The sequence below is a fragment of the Propithecus coquereli genome, unplaced genomic scaffold (genome assembly GCF_000956105.1).
Source record: "Propithecus coquereli isolate 6110/MARCELLA unplaced genomic scaffold, Pcoq_1.0 Scaffold657, whole genome shotgun sequence".
Classification (NCBI taxonomy): Eukaryota; Metazoa; Chordata; class Mammalia; order Primates; family Indriidae; genus Propithecus; species Propithecus coquereli.
The window spans coordinates 398,465-400,197 of NW_012152585.1; the positions used below are offsets into that span (position 1 = coordinate 398,465).

The window sequence follows — 1,733 nt, forward strand, 5'->3', positions numbered from 1 at the left end:
ATAGAGAAAAGTAATGGAGTCTAAGGGAAAAAAAGATCAATTATGGCCGGCTGGAGGAATAAGGACTCAAATGACTACAGTGACTGTGATTTCAGAAAATTAAATAACTGTGGTCACATTAAATAACTGTTAATTTAATGATTCTGGTTCCTAGATTTTTGGCCATCACTATATGTGAACACTATACAATAAAAATCAAAGGTGTTCAAACAGTTAACAATTTTATCAACATCTAATAAAAGTACTACGTAATAAAACCAAATGGTGATTAAAGTGATTAGTTAAAAGAATGAAGATTAAGTCAAATCTGTTAACAATTCACTGGTATATCTACATATATACATCCAAAAGTAATCTATGTCTAATATGAGAACTAGCATGACCAGTTCTATATAAGACCACTTTTATATAAAAATGTTAACAGGTAGCTTGGTTTTATGTGTTCTACCCTATTTCATACAAAGAAATAACTGTTTGATCAATCAAAAATTTTATTTGATTCAGAAAGCAACAGTTACTTTAAAAATATGTATTATAAAGTGATTTAAGTCACTTTCATTTGATATCACAAAGAGCATACTGGAACTGTGGCAGTCATCTTTCTGTGGCTTAATATTCTTTGCTAAATTACTATAATAATCTTACTCCTACACATTTTCCTTCTATCTTTCACCTTTTCAGCATCAATAATTAGGTCTTACATGGAAGTAACCAGATTTCTTAAATACATTTTTTGATGATGGTCACAAGGTCACTGCATAAAACTGTCACTCAAAGTTACTCTATTGCATCTATCCAAAAAAGGATCATAGGAAGTATGCATTACTAAAATGATCAATTATTATAAGGTATAATTAGTTATTCTCTGGAATTTAAGAATAACTTTAAGCCACTGAGTATTAATAATAAAAAGTGTACTAAATTCCAAACTAACCAAGAAATAGGTTTAAGCTAATAAAAAGTTAAAATCAAACTAATCTCCCACCCTCAGTGGGTAAGAGAAAAATGTGAATAAAGAGAAAAGCATTTTAAGCATTTATTAATTGATAAAAACATATCCACATCTATCACTCTAGATGCATCAGATTACTTTTAGAAAAGTCCAGTAACTATTTACCTACCTGTTGGAGGCAGGCAATCTTTCCAATCAAAATAGCCTGCATAGATTCCAGGTTCCAAGGAGCCAACAATGGGATCTGCTTTCAACTCAATGTAATTTTCGAAGAGCCTTTGGTCCAGTTCTTTCAGCGTTGCCATGCTAACCTATAAACATGTAACAAAGAGTATGAGTTACCTATTTGAGGGTGAAAAGTAAAAGTGTTAATAATGAATACTTCAGTGTATTTTAGAAGCACTTATCAATTTTCCCACAAAAGTCCCTGTTTTATCTATTTTGAGTAATAAAGACCATTCTTAGTACACAGATTTTACAGGATAAGAAATAATCCCCATGTATGGACTACAGGTTATCTTTAAGAATACTGAACTTTCATTGCTACAAGCAGAGCAAAAGGCGTTACAAATACTAAAGAGAAGAGGCATCTGAAAGGGAAATAAATACTGCTATCGTAAGATCCAGGATGACAATGAAGACACAGCATACCAAAATCTGTTGACGGAGACAAAGCGGTGGGTAGAAAGAAATTTATAGGCATAAATGTTTTAAAAGAAAGGTTTGAAAGTAGAAAAGCTTAAAATTAATAATGCTCTAATCTTCTACCCCAAGTAGCTAG

General features: G+C 31.5%; 1 protein-coding gene across 3 annotated transcripts in view; it reads right to left on the minus strand.

Moving 5' to 3' along the window:
* EXOC2 (exocyst complex component 2) overlaps nt 1–1,733 on the minus strand; it is a 156,617-nt gene that overhangs the window by 44,014 nt on the left and 110,870 nt on the right. For all 3 annotated transcript variants that reach the window (XM_012660126.1, XM_012660125.1, XM_012660124.1), the window contains one exon: nt 1,122–1,263. In XM_012660126.1, coding sequence (XP_012515580.1) covers nt 1,122–1,263 — 142 coding nt within the window. The remainder of the gene's footprint in view (nt 1–1,121; nt 1,264–1,733) is intronic.